Raw genomic sequence first — 13851 nt, 5'->3', positions numbered from 1 at the left:
CATGATCTAAATCTCCACAAGTTAATGAAGATTTTCCCTTCTACAGTTGTCTCCTTTGAGAATAATTCACTATTGTGGATAATAAAACTAGAAATATTTTATACGCAACAGTATTTTCATCATCGCGAATAATATAAATTCACTTAGATTATTGAAAAATTATTTAGGTTTCTTGTAGATTTAAACAGGGTTTAAATTAAAACAAAGTAATAATATTAATCTATTTATTTAAAGTAATTTTTCAACTACGCATCGATCTGCTTCTGCGGAATTTTGGTGTCCGAAGCAACGGCGCCAATTTCCTTCAGCAGCTTCATTTTATCTTCAAAGTAATTCTTGTACCATTCGATGTGGTCTGTTTTCTCCTTTACGGTCATGTAAGGATTCTTCGACAGACCCACGCAAACCAATTCCATGAAATGCCTGACCGGTCCTTTATGAGGGCACCACGGTTCCAAATGCCTCTCCATGAATACGTGATCTGCGAAATACACGTTATTCTCCTCCTCCATGCCCTGCTCATTATCAATAGGGAATTTCCAAAGTTTGCCCTGCTCCGTCCACAGGATCATTTCTTGGAAATAGTTGGAGGGCGGCTGGGTTACGGCCAACCTCAATTCGCGATCTTCCAAAGTCGTCCACATGCTATTTTCTTTTTCCTGGTACGTTTCCAGTGGAGACGTGAAGATGCCCAAAGGTTCTTCGCCGAATAAATCTATGGGTTCGCTGTGCACCGCAACTTCATGTTTGACCGGACGACGTTGCCTGGGTGCGCCCCTTGGTCCGTTAGACTGATGCCTGGTTTTATCGAGCAATTGCTTAACTTGATCCGCTCTCGAGACAGAGACGGGAGATTTAGTCTCCCTATCGATTTTCATCCCCTTAACAATGTCACTAAAATCATTAATTATTAATTTAATTAACAATTAGTTTAGTGAAGATAAACCTTAAACTAGCTGCAGGCTTCTCCAAGTCTTCTTTCACTGGATTTAACAATTTTGATAGCAACTCTGATTCAGTTTGCTTAACATTTCCACCCATGGATTCAGCAACATTTTTCACTGCCTTCACAATTGTCTTCTCTAGAAAGAACCCAATATAAATTACAGAACAATTGATTTAGGAAGTTAGTTACCAACAGGTTCATTTTTAATAGATTTTGTTCCAGCCTCTTGTCTCAATGCCTTCTTGTTTCCAGGCTTTGCTAAATCCAATTTCACCTTAGTATCACTCTAAACAACATTTATTACTTCATATCTTAAATTTAAAATTAAAACCACTTACTTCAACCATTTGTCTCAATAGAGAATTCAATTTTTTTATTGCTTCATCATTGGTTTTGTTTTTCTGAGCTTCTTCATCTTCAGGTTTATCTGATTTAGAGCAATACAATCGCTGAAGCATACAGTAATTAGGTTTCAAAGATTTTTTGGCGTTGCTTAATGACCTAAATGAATAATGCGAAATGAGTATTAATATAAGATTTTTCTTTAATTAACTAATTTACCTAACGACGAATTGAATATTGGCCATGGTAAATATCTTAATTTTAACCTATCATTAAATTAGGTTATGAAACAAGTTGACACAAATATTTTTTTTTTGGGTTGGTACAAGTTGGTAAGTATTTTACGTTTCTGATGTTGGTATGTAAATAGAATTTCTGGAGTGATGTGAGCACGCACTTCCCGCCTTTAATTTAGTTTTTGTTGGTTGCCGTGCGTGTTTGTATATGTGTATTTTCGTATACTCAAAGAATAGTCGAGCAAAGTATTGTAGGAGGAAATAAGTTAGCGTACACAATCGCAGTATTAATTTTCATAAGTATATTTATAATTTATAGTAAATCACATAACTGAACAAGTAAGTTATATCATAGTTATTTATGTATTTTTCTTCTAACAATCATCCTCTGTTTGCAATTATTTTAGAGATGTCAACAAAAAGGCGTCGTCCAAGTGCAACCGAAGAGATTGGAGTCAAGAAGGCCAAACGAATTAAGTGTACGTAGAATCATCCTCGAGAAGAAATTGCCAATTTCGTTTCTCTTGCAGATAACATAACCTCAAATAAAAATCGTGTATTTCTAGTTATTACATTTATCTTTGAGGTTATATAAGTTGTTCATCGTTATTTTCTGAATTGCAGTTACCTTGGACAGTGTCTTGTTGCCAAGCATAACTGAAAATGGTGTTGTCTTGGTTACTGGAGCCGGAGATTTTGGTCAATTGGGACTGGGTCCTGATATATTGGAGAAATGTAGACCAGCCTTAATAAAGTTGGATCATGAAATTGTGGATATTTGTGCTGGTGGAATGCACACAGTGTGTTTAACAAAGGATGGAAAGGTATGCATTTCTTATTTTTTAAATTCTTGAATCATTTTATAATTTTATTCTTCTGGTTGTGGTAGGTCATCACTTTCGGATGTAATGATGAAGGAGCACTGGGAAGATCTACAGCTGATAAGGAAGAAGCAGAATTCATTCCAGACATGGTTGTACTTCCATCAAAAGTTGTACAAATTTCAGCTGGAGACTCGCACACAGCAGCATTATTAGATGATGGCAGGGTTTTCGCATGGGGTACATTTAGGGTATGGCATCAACTTTGTAGTGATTTAGAAAATTATCATTAATTTTATCGTATTTTATCCCAAAGAGTAATGTGTTAATCTTGGAATACTTAATTCATATGTAGGACTCGCATGGAAATATGGGCTTAACTTTATCTGGTAACGAAAAATTACCTTATGAAATTTTACCTGGACAGCACGTGATGAAGATTGCCTCCGGAGCGGATCACATAGTGTTCTTAACAAAACAAGGTGACGTTTATACATGCGGCTGTGCTGAGCAAGGCCAGCTGGGAAGGACATCGATCAGGACTAGCAGTCGCAACGCAAGAAACGGATTTGGTAAAGGACAACTTGGTAAACTCATCTAACAATTAACAAATTGTGCAATTATTAACCGACGATGTTCCATTTTTTTTATTTGATATTTTTTAGAGAAACTACTGCTTCCGGGACTGATCAGTTTGAAGGCGAGCCTCCGTTTGCACTTCGACAACATATGGGGTGGGACGTACGCGACTTTCGCTAAGGTCGCCAACAAAGATGATATCTACGTATTTGGATTAAACAACTATTATCAAATTGGTTTACCGAACACAGTTCCTCAGTACCTACCTAAGTTATCTAAAGACTTTTCAAAATACAAGTGGGAGATGATATGCTCCGCCCAGCATCACACCATTGGTTTGACTAAAGACGGCAAAGTGTATGCCATCGGAAGAAAGGAGTACGGACGTCTGGGTTTGGGAGAGGATTGCGAAGAAGCTCAAGAACTGATTAAAATTCCTTTCTTCGCGGACAAGAAGGTTGTGACCATTGGATGCGGTTCGGCGACTTCCTTTGCCGTTACCGATGATGGTAAACTGTATGGTTGGGGTATGGGTACCGTCGGTCAAATTGGAACTGGAGATGAGGAGGATTGCGTTGAACCGACATTGATCAAGAGCAAGCAAATGGGTGAAAGGAAAGTGTTCAGAGTCACGAGCGGTGGACAGCATACTGCTATTTTGGCCATGACCAGCGATAATAACAATACGAAGGGTGATAAGGAAAAAAACGAGAGCTAATGATAGACCCATAACTTAAATAACAGGAAAATGAAAAAAATAAATTTAAATTTCATATATCTTGTTTTAATATATATATAGATGTATTGACTATTATAATTAATTACTTGTTCTTATTTAGTATATGCCTTTACAGTCATTACCAAATAGACACTTTTTTTAAGTATTTATGTTACTTAAACTGCAGCATGAATCAATGTTGTCTTACCTTTCACGTATATATAGAGCTGTTATCATTATAGCAATCATACTTGTTTCAAATAATTAATCATTTTTATAATGATTCCTATATCATTTTTGTTTGTAATTGTTTTTTTTTGATTTATATTAATAAATAATTTGATTTACATTTAAAGTTCGACTTTCCACAATAAAACCTTATGTCTTGTATGTAATTGTAAATAACTTTTATACTACTAAATATCACAGTATATTTGTCTGTAATACTGTCACTTCATCTTGTGATCTATTACCTACAACAATTAAAATCCGCTATTTACGTAATCAGAGTCAGGAAGACTTCAATCATAATTTTAACTTTTGTACAATAAAAATTGTTTAATGTATATATAATGAGGAAATACGCTTATACTAAATATAGCTTCAGTTAATATATAGTATGTTAGCTAAGTAAAGTATTCAAATAGTAAATATATGTAAGCTTCGCCTGTATCACGAAAATCTGATGCGAAAGGTCATTGGTTCGATTCTTAAAAACCAACAAAAAATTGTGGTGGTTGTTAAACCCATAGAAATAGGGCCGAAAGAGATTTTTATCAATAAATAAATAAATAATAAAAAAAAATATGTAAGAAATTATAAACATTTTCTTTATGCTAAAATGAAGTATCCATCTAGGAGTCCCTTTATAAATCTAATTGCGTTATAAGGACATAACTGTTATATAAATATAAAAATACCGAAGCCAATTTTTTTTTTCCGCCTGCTTCTTCCCTATAGGAAGCAAAGTTAACCGGTTGATTATAGTTATTTTTAGGTTGGCAACTGTGATCAGTAAAATTCGTTTTGATGGCGCTGTAGTAGGTAAACAACATAATAAACACAAATGAAAACAATATGGCGTAGAGTGTGGTGCGTGACTCGTTTGCGCTGTTAATATTAATCATTTTTGTGTTGTTCCTAATTGATAATAATATAAACTTGTGTATGTAAAAAGTGTGCATTCGTGAGACAATTGTCTATTCATATTAATGTGTTGCAGTTTGTACTAAATATAGGCGCTATGGGGGACAGTGATGATGATCAAGAAGGACCAGTGGATGCCCTCACAAGTTTCCTCTTTGGTAACATTAACGAGGATGGTCATCTGGATAATGATGTCTTTGATGAGGAGACACAAAAGCAATTGGGATCATTGGGGAAGTACGTATCAAGTTTTAGATACATTTTTCGAGTACTGCCAGTTATAATTTCAAATATTCATTAAGCTAGTGTCAAGAATGTTATAATGGAATGAAATATGATTTAAATATAATTAATACTTTCTTAGACTGTTATTAATATAGAGTGTTTTTATAGGTTAGGATTAGGCTCAATTTTGAAAGATATGATTGGGGAAGAGAAAATACAAAACAATAATAGTTCAGACAGTGATTCTGATTTCGAAGATACCACTAGACGTCACTCAGATGATTCACAACTCTCTGATGAGGAATTTCCTGGTATGCTGGAATAACTTTGAAAGTATCAATTAATTTTGAGAATATTTATTAAACAGGATCTAAGCAGAATGATAAGGATGTTGCCGCTGTGGATTATTCAGATATTAATGAGTTGGCAGAGGATGATAATACAGAAACAAAAGTAAGCTAAGAAAATTGCCAAAATAAGTTTTTCTTAATACATAAATAATTTAAATAAAAATTAGATAAAATCAGAGGAGGTGGATTATGATGCTGATGATGAATTGAAGTCTAAGGATGTAAAGTTGATGCCACCACCACCTGCGCCGAAATTAGAAAACTGCTCAGATGACAAAAAGAAGTTTGAAACTCCTTTGGCAGCTATGAGGCCATCGAAATATGCAGATATAGATGTTACAGAATTCTTTCCTGATTTCAGACATGGAGACGTACGTTTTCTTAATTAATGTTACTGTTTAACAAATATTTGTAATATAACAAATTGTTTATTAGGTGTTAAGATTTTCTCGACTCTTTGGACCAGGAAAACCGAGCAGTCTTCCAAATATATGGCGAAATGTTCGCAAGAAGCGTAAAAAGAAAAAGATGAAGGAAGACTCGAATCAGCACGATTCTGACAGTGCTTCCGATGAGGAGAAACCGAAATACAGGGGATGGAGTTTCGATTACGCTCCTGTTCCACCCCCTGATCAATGTCAAACTGATGATGAGGTTTGTTAAATCAAACAGATCATTGATTTTAAGAAATATTAATATCGTATTGTTGAGTAGGATAAGTTCAAATTGAAATTGGAAGCTATAGCTGTGGATATGACAAAGGAGGCAAACGCCAAAGATGACACCGGTCCTAAAGCCGCGGATTGGAGGTTCGGCCCTGCAAAAATCTGGTACGATATGATAGAAGTACCAGAAACCGGAGAAGACTTTACGTACGGTTTCAAAGTCAAAGATGTACGTAACCATTGCAATACTGTTGTTTAACTATAAATTATTTAACTGATTCATCTATTCCAATAGAAAAATGAAGACGGTATTGAAGAGATCGTGAGGCGCAACGGCGAGAATAGTTTCCCTGATGATTCATTTTTAATGGTCACACAACTGCACTGGGAAGATGACGTTGTGTGGGACGGAAACGATATTAAGAATAAGGTTCGTGAATTGTGATGTATCTGCGAAATGTGTTCTCTATTTGTTGCTATTTGATCAAAACAGTTCTTGTATTGGTTACGTAAACACTTAGGTCCACTATTTCTATGTTATTGTTTAAATTTTTGAAGGTGTTACAGAAGCTCAATTCCAAAAGCAATGCTGCTGGTTGGGTGCCAAGCAGCGGGAACAGGACAGCTCAAGCGTTCAGTCAACCAGGAAAAGGAGGTGCAATACCGGGAACGGGCAGGATACCACCAATACCAGCACCTCCTCTTCCAGGAGCTAAGATCCAATCAAAAAATCAATTGTAAGTTTCAAAGAACGAATGATTATTACTCGTGTTTTATTATATTGCTGGATTTATTTCCAGAGCTTTGAACAAGCAACGCAACGAACCGGAACAAGATGATACTTGGTATTCAATTTTCCCTGTTGAAAACGAGGATCTTGTATATGGTGTATGGGAGAATGATGTTATTTGGGATTCGGAAAATATGAAGTCCGTACCGAAACCATCCATACTGACGCTGGATCCTAACGATGAGAATATCATTTTGGGAGTGCCAGATGATATTGATCCGTCCAAACAAATTGCAGGTAAATAATAAAAATAATATATATCTTTGGAATAGTTACTAATTATTGATGTTACAGGTCAAGCAACTCCGGTTAAAGTGAAAATTCCGCATCCTCACGTCAAAAAATCAAAGATTCTATTAGGAAAAGCCGGTGTTATTAACGTTTTGCAGGAGGACACGCCACTGCCTCCTCCAAAATCGCCAGATCGTGATCCATTCAATATATCGAACGATATGTAAATATTAATATATATATCATATATTTTATATTTGACCTTAATCAACGATAATTTTAGATTTTACATGCCGAGATCTTCAGAAACTACTTTACGTTTGAAAGTGGGCGGTGGCAATTTGATTCAACATTCTACGCCAGTTGTTGAGTTGCGTGTGCCATTCATACAAACGCATATGGGACAAATGCGTCTAAGAAATTTCCACAGGCCACCACTGAAGAGATACTCGCATGGACCTTTGGCCCATCCAGGTCCGCACTCAATTCTTGCACTCATCAAGCACATAAAAAAGAAGGCGAAGCAACGTGAAACCGAAAGGATGGCATCAGGTGGCGGAGATGTATTCTTCATGAGAAAGCCGGAAGATTTGACTGGTAGAGACGGCGATATTATTTTGTTAGAATTTTGCGAAGAGCATCCTCCTCTTATGAATCAAGTAAGTATAATAAATTGATGTTTGCTTTTTGCGATAATTAATTATAACATTTCTTAGGTCGGCATGTGTTCGAAATTGAAGAACTATTACAAAAGAAAGGCAGGAAAAGATTCGGGTCCTCCTACTTATAAATACGGCGAAACTGCGTACGCTCATACCTCACCGTTCTTAGGTATTTTACATCCAGGTCAATCGATACAAGCCGTTGAAAATAATATGTACAGGTATGTATTCAGTAAATTTATTGGAATTATTTCATTAATTGTAATATTTTACATTGCAGGGCTCCGATTTATGAACACAAAATAAACGAGACCGACTTCATAATAATCAGAACTAGGAGTCAATATTACATAAGAGAGATGGACGCGCTTTTCTTGGCTGGACAAGAGTGTCCCCTTTATGAAGTTCCAGGTCCGAATTCGAAGCGCGCAAATAATTTCGTACGTGATTTTTTGCAAGTTTTCATTTACCGGCTGTTCTGGAAGAGCCCTGACATTCCACGAAGGATAAAAATGGACGACATTAAGAAAGCTTTCCCGTCGCATTCTGAAAGCAGTATACGTAAACGTTTGAAGCTTTGCGCCGACTTCAAACGTACCGGAATGGATTCTAATTGGTGGGTCATGAAGCCTGAATTCCGACTTCCATCAGAAGAGGAAATCCGAGCTATGGTGTCGCCGGAACAATGCTGCGCATACTTTAGTATGGTTGCTGCTGAACAAAGATTGCACGACGCCGGTTACGGTGAAAAATTCTTGTTCGCACCAGCAGATGATGACGACGAAGAGATGCAGCTTAAAATGGATGACGAAATCAAAGTTGCTCCATGGAACACAACTCGTTCATACATCCAAGCCATGAAATCTAAGTGCTTACTACAGCTTACCGGACCTGCTGATCCTACTGGTTGCGGTGAAGGATTCAGTTACATTCGAGTACCTAACAAACCAACGGTATGTTGATCTAAGTTCTCTTAACCAATAACTTAATATTATATTAAATATGATTCATTTCCATTTTAGCAAAGTAAAGAAGAACAAGAATCGCAACCAAAAAGGACGGTCACAGGAACCGATGCCGATTTACGTAGGTTATCATTGAACAATGCTAAGGCTTTGCTCAGAAAATTCGGAGTTCCCGAGGATGAGGTAAATATGCCTATTTTCATTTAAAATCAATTTTATTAAGTAGTGGCATTTTTAGATTAAAAAATTATCTCGATGGGAAGTCATTGATGTTGTCAGAACATTGTCAACAGAAAAAGCGAAGGCAGGTGAAGAAGGTATGGATAAATTCTCTAGAGGAAACAGATTTTCAATTGCAGAACATCAAGAAAGGTAATGAGATATTGATTTAAACTTTAATTGCAATTAATTGATTAATTATTTTAATAGATATAAAGAGGAATGTCAGAGGATATTCGACTTGCAAAACCGTGTGTTAGCCAGTGCTGAAGTTCTCAGTACTGATGAGGGAGAAAGTTCTGATGAAGACTCTGATGAGGATATCGAAGAGATGGGTAAAAATATTGAAAATATGCTTTCCAACAAAAAAACTAGTAGTCAGGTATGTACTACAAAGAAAGTTGAGTATAATAGTTTAATGTAAACTTATCATTAGTTATCACTTGAACGTGAAGAACAAGAGCGTCAAGAGTTACGAAAAATGATCATGGAAGGAGAAGATAAGAAATGCAAAGATAAGAAAAATAAGGATGATGATGATGGTCATGATCAATCCGGTATGGCTCAACAAGGTAATTGTATACAGTTTATATTGAAATTAAATATTTAATAAACGTCATCCGTAGGACGAGTTTTAAAAATATTTAGAACATTCCGGGATGCCGAAGGGAAGGAATTCACGCGCGTCGAAATCGTCCGAAAAGCTTCGGTGATTGACGCCTACGTGAAAATAAGAACTACCAAGGATGATCAGTTCATAAGGCAATTTGCAACGCTGGATGATGTTCAGAAAGAGGAGATGAAACGAGAGAAACGTCGTATTCAAGAACAGCTGAGACGTATCAAAAGAAACCAGGAAAGAGAGCGCATGGCCATGGGCGGAAGTTCTCTTCCTGCTGCGAGTATTCCAAATTCCTCTACATCAAATTCTTCACATTTTTCGCATTCCCAACACCATGCGCCTGTCGCTGAGAAAGTTATAGATAGAATGATCGAATGTAATATTTCGAACATCAACGAAGATTGACGCATTATTAACTTTCTTATTAAATTTTAGTGCCTTCAATGCCTTTACCGTCGGCGCCATCTTCAAGTAAACCGTTGCTATCGCCGCCAAAATCAAGAAGGAAAAATAAGCTGAAACCGGATCTCAAATTAAAATGCGGAGCTTGCGGAAATGTCGGTCACATGAGGTAAATATCAAATGTTAGATGTGTAACAAACAGCTTTTTTTTTCAATGTTTGTATATTTTAGGACTAACAAGGCGTGTCCGTTATATCAAAGCTCTGGTGGAGGATTGGCTCCAATGAACGTCGCGATGACTGAAGAACAGGAGGAAGAAATTGAGAAACAGCTAAATACAGATGATGAAGATTTAGTGAACGTGGATGGTACAAAGATGAAGCTGTCCAAACGATTGTTGAATGTAGTAAATGGTTTTACGCATATAAATACTATCATATTAATCCATTGGACAATTTTTAGCACGCCGAAGAAATGAAGAGGAAAACGCTATTGTTGAAAGTACCTAAAGATGCGATGGGCAATAAGAAACGGAAAAAGATGCCTACGGATATTCACTGTGATTATCTCAAGAAGCATAGTCGACCTGCGAATAGAAGACGCACCGACCCGGTCGTCGTTTTATCCACAATACTTGAAAATATTTTGAACGAATTAAGAGATATGCCCGACGTTCAACCGTTCTTGTTTCCCGTTAATGCAAAAGTAATCTATTTCAGTAAAATGTTTAAAGTAACACATTTATTAAATTCATCTTTTAGATGGTTTTGGATTACCATAAAATCGTTCAAAGACCTATGGATCTACAGACTATCAGAGAAAATCTTAGGCAGAAGAAATACCAAAGTCGCGAAGAATTTTTAGCTGATGTTAATCAAATCGTTGAAAATTCATCTTTATATAATGGTTAGTAATTTATTGATACCTAAGATAAGTTTTAATTATTATTTTGAAATATTTAGGTGCTAAGAGCACTTTGACTCTTGCGGCACAGCGGATGCTACAAAAGTGCGTGGAAAGATTAGCCGAAAAGGAAGAAAGGTTGATGAGGCTTGAGAAAGTTATTAATCCGTTATTGGATGATAACGACCAAGTAGCTTTGACCTTTATCCTAGACAATGTAGTCAATACTAAATTGAAGGCGATGTCCGAATCCTGGCCATTCCTGAAACCCGTCAACAAGAAGCAAGTGAAAGATTATTACAACATAATTAAGCGACCAATGGATTTGGAAACAATTACCAAGAAAGTCGCTGCTCATAAATATCACAGCAGACACGAATTTCTTGTGGATATAACGCAAATTTTGGAAAATTGTACTCTGTACAACGGCAAGGATTCACCCTTCACGCAAAAAGCGGAGTTGTTGGTGAAAGTTTGCAGAATGACTTTGGATGAGGTTCGTGTTTCGTCTTCAAATTAGTTGAATTATAATTAATTAATTGTTTATTTTAGTACGATGATCACCTTACACAATTAGAAAGCAAGATCAGTATAATTCAGGAGAGAGCTAATGAGGATGACGATCATAACTGGATGGACGGCGATGAAGATAATTACACCATAGCAGAACCTGATAGAATTGTAATTTTTTTTTGATTATTTTGCATTATATACTTAATGTTAAATTTTATATTTCAGAGTCAAACTAGTTCACCGGATCACATGTACAATCATAAATCCGGATTGGACGATTTGGATTTCGTGGATGTTGAGGGAGGTGTTAATTTGTCCAACGATGAGTTGAGTCCGCCATCGAAGATGCGTCGTATTAGCAAGAACAAGACGAAGAAGAAAACGTCTGCGACGTTGGAGGAGGATTTACAGTTCTCCAGCGAGGAGGAAATGGATGAAGTGCCTTTACACGAGTTCGAGGATAGTAAGCAGAGTATTATGATAAGCGCGGAGATGCCCGATCAGGAGATCGCAGATGATGACAGTCAGCAAGTTGCCGAGGCGATGGTTCAATTGGGAAGCATGGCATATTATCAGAATGAAATGGAAGGCGGAGGTTCCGAACAATTGATGTTCAAAGGTAAATGCATATTTGTTATTCAAATTAAGTGAACTGTTTAAATGTAATTGTTAATAATTGCAGATGAAAGTATGGACGTTGATCCGAACTACGATCCTTCCGATTTCCTTATGGCCGGTTTACCAATGCGCGTCAAGGATGAGGGAAGTAACGTTATGAAAATTGACGACGATCTTGCAGTTAGCGAGAGTGACGATGAGAATGGGGGAGGCGGTGGCAATCTAAATGATAGTACCAATAATCAACAGATCCCCGAGGATGATGATGGCATCTGGTTCTAAAAGTGTTATTTTTTGTTATATATTTTATTATACCAAATTTTGTACATATACATAGAAATTAATAACTTATGTTTAAATATATTATATGTTGATCCGTCTTGATCACAACTACAAAATAGATATAAGAACTATTTTATAAATGAATATATATATATATTAACTTGTTTTAGTAAATATCCTGTTTGTATTCCTATTGAACTATTTCTGAAATAGTATTAAATCAAAATATAGTAAATAACTAATAATTAAAGTCCCAATTACGAACATGAAATGAATACTGCGCCAAATCCGCTAAATATAACATTTTATGTATAACGGAGAGATGAAAGTAATATTAATTGTAGTAACGTGTGATAAGAGAGTCAAACCGAAATTAACCATCATTTTTAACGGAACTGTAACCGGAACGTATAATTACTCAATTGAAAAAGCGGAATGAAATTTTAATTTAAGTTCAATTGTTTTTTTTTCTCATTAAATTAATGTACCGGTGCTAGTGTTTATTTATACTAAAATGCTTAATTTTGAAAACTTGTGTAGTAATCAAACCACAATGCAGGCAATTAGCTCATTGGAAAGGTTGTAGGTTTAATGAATGGTAATCGAGTATTGCAGCAAATTGAAAAAATAGTTAAATAAATAAATATTCATAGATATTTGAAACTCTTAATTTACTCTTCTAAAAAATAATTCTTTCGCTTTCGTTTGCTATAAAATAATTAATAAGAAAGTTACAAGAAACAGTCTGCAACTACACATACATATGCCTGCTGCAGACTATTTCTTACAAATTCCGATAGATGAAGCTGCTTATCATAATTAAAACGCTTATAACTCGAAATATAATTAGTATTTTAATTATTAAATTAAAGTAATAAGATTATATTTGTTCAAGCACTATTTTGTTTGTTTATTTAAATTAGAACGTTTTTAAGGAAGTGGATTTTGTGCAGCGCTAAAGTGCCTGAACTATAACCTTTGAAATATAGCTAACAGATGGTGCTAGTTGTCACAAAAATGGAATATTTATTTTTCGCCTAATATGCAGACAACCAAACATACATATACACTTCTTTGAACAAATAGGAAAACAATGTCTTAGATAATGGCCTGTATTTTCGTAAACATAAGCTCCCAGAAGAATGTTATATATGGATGTTGATTTTGAATATACACAGATTAAAATTAGCATAAATATTAGTTTGTGGCTCCAGTGATGTCTTCATAATTGATTTACAAACTTCGCTATATCACAAATGAGTTGGGTAAATAACGTCTTCGAAAATGGCCTGTATTTTCGTATGCATCAACTCTCAATATAATTTTGAACATTAATGTTGATCTTAAATATACAGAGATTACAATGAGTAAAAATACACTCTTTTAGCTACCATAGCTTGGTCACAATTAACTATCAAACTTTGAAAACTATTAGACAGTTTGGAAAACACCTTTTTTGAAAATGGCTTGTATTTTCGTAAGCACTTGATTCTAGAAGAATATTGATCTCAAATATACAGAGATTAAAATTAATGAAAATATAGATTGATAGTTATATGAATCAAAATACTTTTAGTCTCTTTCTGGGAATTTGACGAAAATTAAAATTTTTGTTT

At 35.5% G+C, this 13851-nt stretch overlaps 3 protein-coding genes across 6 annotated transcripts; 2 read left to right on the top strand and 1 right to left on the bottom strand.

Moving 5' to 3' along the window:
• Positions 1 to 224: 224 nt before the first annotated feature.
• LOC108559570 (28S ribosomal protein S31, mitochondrial) lies at positions 225 to 1615 on the bottom strand. The gene is made up of 5 exons (XM_017916895.1): positions 1508 to 1615; positions 1285 to 1447; positions 1136 to 1232; positions 947 to 1082; positions 225 to 894 (listed from the first exon to the last, which is right to left on the bottom strand). Exons 1-5 carry the CDS (start codon positions 1531 to 1533, stop codon positions 246 to 248), a joined length of 1071 nt encoding a protein of 356 aa, XP_017772384.1. The 5' UTR covers positions 1534 to 1615; the 3' UTR covers positions 225 to 245.
• Positions 1616 to 1680: 65 nt separating this feature from the next.
• LOC108559568 (regulator of chromosome condensation) lies at positions 1681 to 3898 on the top strand. Of its 2 annotated transcripts, none has more exons than XM_017916894.1 (6): positions 1681 to 1863; positions 1932 to 2003; positions 2149 to 2348; positions 2414 to 2596; positions 2701 to 2917; positions 3011 to 3898. In XM_017916894.1, the coding sequence occupies exons 2-6, from the start codon at positions 1934 to 1936 to the stop codon at positions 3640 to 3642; spliced, it is 1302 nt and encodes a 433-aa protein (XP_017772383.1). In that variant the 5' UTR covers positions 1681 to 1863; positions 1932 to 1933; the 3' UTR covers positions 3643 to 3898. The 2 variants fall into 2 exon arrangements, with proteins under 2 accessions (XP_017772383.1, XP_017772382.1); XM_017916893.1 differs by having other exon boundaries at positions 1682 to 1863; positions 2701 to 2932.
• Positions 3899 to 4681: 783 nt separating this feature from the next.
• Positions 4682 to 12285, top strand: LOC108559565 (transcription initiation factor TFIID subunit 1). 3 transcript variants are annotated; one of them, XM_017916889.1, is made up of 27 exons: positions 4682 to 4807; positions 4865 to 5025; positions 5182 to 5324; positions 5381 to 5466; positions 5531 to 5734; positions 5799 to 6017; positions 6078 to 6257; positions 6324 to 6458; positions 6587 to 6765; positions 6829 to 7055; positions 7113 to 7272; positions 7333 to 7708; positions 7766 to 7932; positions 7992 to 8664; positions 8734 to 8859; positions 8915 to 9048; positions 9106 to 9277; positions 9332 to 9467; positions 9522 to 9893; positions 9953 to 10088; positions 10151 to 10322; positions 10382 to 10624; positions 10681 to 10825; positions 10882 to 11318; positions 11375 to 11503; positions 11561 to 11954; positions 12018 to 12285. In XM_017916889.1, the coding sequence occupies exons 2-27, from the start codon at positions 4886 to 4888 to the stop codon at positions 12233 to 12235; spliced, it is 5703 nt and encodes a 1900-aa protein (XP_017772378.1). In that variant the 5' UTR covers positions 4682 to 4807; positions 4865 to 4885; the 3' UTR covers positions 12236 to 12285. The 3 variants fall into 3 exon arrangements, with proteins under 3 accessions (XP_017772378.1, XP_017772376.1, XP_017772377.1); XM_017916887.1 differs by having other exon boundaries at positions 10151 to 10325; XM_017916888.1 differs by having other exon boundaries at positions 4683 to 4807; positions 6596 to 6765; positions 10151 to 10325; positions 12018 to 12284.
• Positions 12286 to 13851: the final 1566 nt, after the last annotated feature.

This window comes from Nicrophorus vespilloides, unplaced genomic scaffold (genome assembly GCF_001412225.1).
Source record: "Nicrophorus vespilloides isolate i.1.1-1 unplaced genomic scaffold, Nicve_v1.0, whole genome shotgun sequence".
Classification (NCBI taxonomy): Eukaryota; Metazoa; Arthropoda; class Insecta; order Coleoptera; family Silphidae; genus Nicrophorus; species Nicrophorus vespilloides.
This window is presented reverse-complemented; position numbering and strand designations above follow the sequence as displayed.